The 5,065-nt window shown below is 45.8% G+C and overlaps 1 protein-coding gene across 2 annotated transcripts in view; it reads right to left on the reverse strand.

The window, feature by feature from the left end:
* The window catches only part of LOC118399814 (twist-related protein 2-like), an 82,800-nt gene extending 78,171 nt beyond the window's left edge, over positions 1 to 4,629 (reverse strand). The window contains exons 1-2 of one of the 2 annotated variants that reach the window (XM_052473953.1): positions 2,566 to 4,629; positions 1,947 to 1,991 (exon numbers count right to left, since the gene is read on the reverse strand). In XM_052473953.1, coding sequence (XP_052329913.1) covers positions 3,687 to 4,292 — 606 coding nt within the window. In that variant the 5' untranslated portion in view covers positions 4,293 to 4,629 and the 3' untranslated portion in view covers positions 1,947 to 1,991; positions 2,566 to 3,686. The remainder of the gene's footprint in view (positions 1 to 1,946; positions 1,992 to 2,565) is intronic. The other variant, XM_052473952.1, reaches the window with a different exon arrangement.
* Positions 4,630 to 5,065: the final 436 nt, after the last annotated feature.

Here is a 5,065-nt window from a genome sequence, read left to right on the forward strand (position 1 = left end):
TGGACAGAGTCTCCCACCTCAGCTGTAGATCTCTGCAGTTCATCCAGAGTGATCATGGGCCTCTTGGCTGCATCTCTGATCAGTCTTCTCCTTGTATGAGCTGAAAGTTTAGAGGGATGGCCAGGTCTTGGTAGATTTGCAGTGGTCTGATACTCCTTCCATTTCAATATTATCGCTTGCACAGTGCTCCTTGGGATGTTTAAAGCTTGAGAAATCTTTTTGTATCCAAATCCGGCTTTAAACTTCTTCGCAACAGTATATAGGACCTGCCTGGTGTGTTCCTTGTTCTTCATGATGCTCTCTGCGCTTTTAACGGACCTCTGAGACTATCACAGTGCAGGTGCATTTATACGGAGACTTGATTACACACAGGTGGATTGTATTTATCATCATTAGTCATTTAGGTCAACATCTGATCATTCAGAGATCCTCACTGAACTTCTGGAGAGAGTTTGCTGCACTGAAAGTAAAGGGGCTGAATAATTTTGAACACCCAATTTTTCCGTTTTTGAATTGTTAAAAAAGTTTGAAATATCCAATAAATGTCGTTCCACTTCATGATTGTGTCCCACTTGTGGTTGATTCTGCACAAAAAAACAGTTTTATATCTTTATGTTTGAAGCCTGAAATGTGGCAAAAGGTTGCAAAGTTCAAGGGGGCCGAATACTTTCGCAAGGCACGGTAACTGTGCAGGACCCCGGTATCTGATAGCACTAGAGAGAAAAAACAGGACTGTTTCTGGTCTAGTCTGCCTGAGGTATGTTAGATAACGATCTGGATAAAAGGTTTGTTAAGAGTGAGTCAATGGTAAAACTCCATGCAAAAATTGAATCGCTCATTGGTGTACTTAAAAACGTTTTAGAAAATATAATATTACAAACATTAAAAACAATTTTTAAGTACATTATTAGTCCACAATTAAACGGTTATATTGTCACTATAACAATAATTTGACAATTTTCGGGTAGTGGGCTGCTGGTATTGGATTTGGCTGGTTGGGTTTAAATATTATGTAGAACTCCAAACTATTGTCAGTCATTCTATTTTCTGATCTACACAGTTCATCATGACAGATAGCTAAATATTTCTGCCTAAAACTGCACAATTATTTAGGATTATACTAGATTATTTAGGATTATACTAGATTGCTACATATTACAGTACAATGTTTCATTAAAATGCTGTTTTCATGAAATACGACATTTCGTAACTCCAGCAACATTAGCGTAACTGAAGCATCATTTTTTTATGTTAGGAAATTTGATTGATAATACATCTTATGATGAAAGGACAGGATCTTTATACTAATTTGATGTAAATTAAAATAGTCTATTAAAGTGTTTGTTGTCAAACTGCACACCATATGTTTTAACTAAAGAAGAAAGCAAATTGAATATTGTAATTATGATTCCACATTACTAGATTATTTTATTTGTAATTTAGGCTATTATACAGTACTACAATTTCCTAATTTGTCATTCGGTTTTAACTATATTATTACTTTTAATTATGTTACGGAAAAATATATTTTGTTTAAATAGTTAATCAATAGCTACGAACATACAGAGATGCACATGCACTCATGCACATCGGCAGTGGACATATGACAGTCAGATATTTATCAAATACGTTTACCTACTGATCCGTTGGGAATAGGCTTTTCCTATTTATTAATAGCATAATGCATTTTGACATATTCAAATAAAGACAGTCAACTCATACTCTTTCCCACTTCAACAAGTAAAAACATATTTCCTTAAAGGAAGATGCAAATCAATATCTGAATTTTACAGAGAAGGTGAAAAGCAAAAACAACTCACTTTTCTAAACATTCTGGAGTAGGAAATTCAGATTTGTTTGGGAATGTTTAATCAGGTTAGCTTGTTCTCCCATTAATCACCCTAAAGGGTCACTTTGATCAGTTAAATTAGAAAAGGCATATTTACATTATTTCGATGCACAGATATATCAGATGGTTCCGCTTTCCTAACCTGTGAATTATAACACATGTTCTCATCATTGTTGTCACGCACGTTCATAAAGCATTACTACATGGTCAACCAATTGAAACAACAAAGTAAAAAGAAAAATATTTGCAGTACATGTTTTTTTCCATAATACCAATAAGCTCTGGAAAACATTCCCATAATACCTGTAGACTGATCAGTATGACATATTTAGTAAGACACCCCATAAGTTCAACTTCCTTGTCACTAGCGTTGCTAGCCTGGGCCTGGTTTCCCCTTAACGATGGAGCTAAGTTACGAGTGTGTTCAAGCTAGTAACGTTTGTTTTGGGAAACAGCAAGCAGATTCAACGATGCTCCTGTAAAGGTTTTAACAATCATCATCTTAAGATGCTTTTGGGAAAGCACAGAGGCCCTGGCTGTTTGGCCATACTGACGTGTGTGTGTGTGTGTGTGTGTGTGTGTGTGTGTGTGTGTGTGTGTGTGTGTGTGTGTGTGTGTGTGTGTGTGTGTGTGTGTGTGTGTGTGTGTGTGTGTGTGTGTGTGTGTGTGTGCGTGCGTGTGTGTGTGTGTGTGTGTGTTCATGTTTTTAAACATACCTGCAGCGGTGTACCGTAGAGTTGTGGAGGTGGGGCTAAATTGTTAGGCGGCATACAGGGGCATTTTAGGTGGAAAGGGGGGTTGGGGGGGCAAAGCTCGAAGGGTGAACGGGTACAGTGGGAGTGATGGGGCAGTGGTTAAGTTGAGTGATGGGGCAGTGGTTAAGTTGAGTGTTGGGGCAGTGGGTAAGGTGAGTGATGGAGCAGTGGGCGATTAGGGAAATGAGAGGGTAAGCAAAGAACAGTTTGAAGAACAGTAGAGAATAGCGAATAATGAAGAGATGGAGGTAGTGGGTTAGGAGGAAACAGTGTGTTTTGGCTTAAAGGAGGGCCAGAGATAGTGGCTTAAGGGAGGCCTTGGATGGTGAGGTTACAGGTTACAGAGATAGTGGCTTAAGGGAGGCCATGGTTGGTTGTGTTACAGGGTACAGAGAGAGTGGGTTAGGGGAGGCCAGGATTGGTAGGGTTAGGGGGTACATAGATAGTGGGTTAGGGGAGGCCAGGGATGGTGGGGTTAGGGGGTATAGAGATAGTGGGTTAGGGGAGGCCAGGGATGGTGGGGTTAGGGGGTACATAGATAGTGGGTTAGGGGAGGCCAGGGATGGTGGGGTTAGGGGGTACATAGATAGTGGGTTAGGGGAGGCCAGGGATGGTGGGGTTAGGGGGTATAGAGATAGTGGGTTAGGGGAGGCCAGGGATGGTGGGGTTAGGGGGTACAGAGATAGTGGGTTAGGGGAGGCCAGGTATGGTGGGGTTAGGGGGTACAGAGATAGTGGGTTAGGGGAGGCCAGGGATGGTGGGGTTAGGGGGTACATAGATAGTGGGTTAGGGGAGGCCAGGGATGGTGGGGTTAGGGGGTACAGAGATAGTGGGTTAGGGGAGGCCAGGGATGGTGGGGTTAGGGGGTACATAGATAGTGGGTTAGGGGAGGCCAGGGATGGTGGGGTTAGGGGGTACATAGATAGTGGGTTAAGGGAGGCCAGGAATGGTGGGGTTCGGGGGTACAGAGATAGTGGGTTAGGGGAGGCCAGGGGTGGTGGGGTTAGGCAGTACAAGAAGGAAGTAAGAGAAAGTAAGGTTAAGACAGAGTAGGACGGGCAGAGCAGGATGGAGAGGGGACACTAGTGGCTGGCAGACATTGCCCAGGCACCCTCCATCCTCCAGACGGAAAAGGCGTAGCTGAGGCGTTCGTGGGCTAGGTAGTTGCAGCTAGCCAGCTTGGCGTCCATCTCATCACTCTGCAGCACCTGGTACAGGAAGTCGATGTAGCGTGACGCCAGTTTCAGGATCTGTATCTTGCTAAGTTTGTCGGAGGGCAGAGTGGGGATGATCTTACGCAGCGAGGCAAAGGCGTCGTTCAGTGACTGCGTGCGTTGGCGCTCGCGAACGTTGGCGATCACTCGCTGAGTGTGCAGGTCCTCGAAGGGCTCGCCGCCCGGGCCCAAACCAAGGCCGCTGGAGCTCAGCACGGATGGGGCCACACACACCACCGACGTGGGGGAGCTCTGTTGCTTCTTCTGCCGCTTTGGCCCTGACGGAACAAGGCAGTTGGGGCTCCCGCTGACCACGGCCCTCTCCTCGGCCCGACCCAAACTGTCTTGCTTGGGGTACGGCACCCGCTTTCGCCCCCCTGTTGGCCCACTCTTCTTGGACCCCCTCTCCAGCTCCTCCTCGCTGGCCCCCAGCCCCCCTTCAGGGGAGTTGGCACAGGAAACCTCCTCACGCATAGCCACCTCCCTCTCAGGACACCGTCCTTCTTCCCTTTCCAAGATAGGCTGGTTTTTGCTCTTCGTTCCTCTCTCTCTTTCCCTCTACTTCTCTTCTTCAGACAGCCGCGTGGGAAGTTCTGGTAGAGACACACAGGTTTACAAGTTTCGTCTTCTTCTTCCAGTGAAGGACGATGAGTGATACCCTTCACGCTTCTAAACTGCAAACTGTTGAAGATCCATAGGTTTGGCTTTACTCCCAGTCAGTCAGAAAGCTCTGTCTCGTTCCTGTGCCTCTGTGGTGAATTCCTCACCTCCAGTTTCCCATCTCCTCAACCCGTGTGTAGAACAACAACAAACCATCTACTTCGTCGTGCTACCTCCCATGCTTTTATACTCGCCCCGCGAAAACGAGGGGCCTGCGGGCAGCTGCGATTGGTCAGAACCAGCTTCTTAGGGTGTGGTTTGGAAGCAGGAAGTGAGCTTGAGGTTGGTGGGTGGCTGGGAAGGGGGTAAGTGTCCTTCTCAGCCAATTGTGAGAGGCCTTGCTAAAAGCTGCAGAAGTTGTCTGCGTCTTTATAGGTTCCAGATTTCTCCTGCCAGAGCACTCCTGTCATTCTCCCGCACCCGCGTGTCTGTCTGTCTGTCTGTCTGTCTGTCTGTCTGTCTGTCTGTCTGTCTGTCTGTCTGTCTGTCTGTCTGTCTGTCTGTCTGTCTGTCTGTCTGTCTGTCTGTCTTCTCATCAATTCATTACATGCTTCGAGGCTCCTACGTTTGTTGTGCACTTTCACTTC

The sequence above is a fragment of the Oncorhynchus keta genome, chromosome 21, assembly GCF_023373465.1.
Source record: "Oncorhynchus keta strain PuntledgeMale-10-30-2019 chromosome 21, Oket_V2, whole genome shotgun sequence".
Classification (NCBI taxonomy): Eukaryota; Metazoa; Chordata; class Actinopteri; order Salmoniformes; family Salmonidae; genus Oncorhynchus; species Oncorhynchus keta.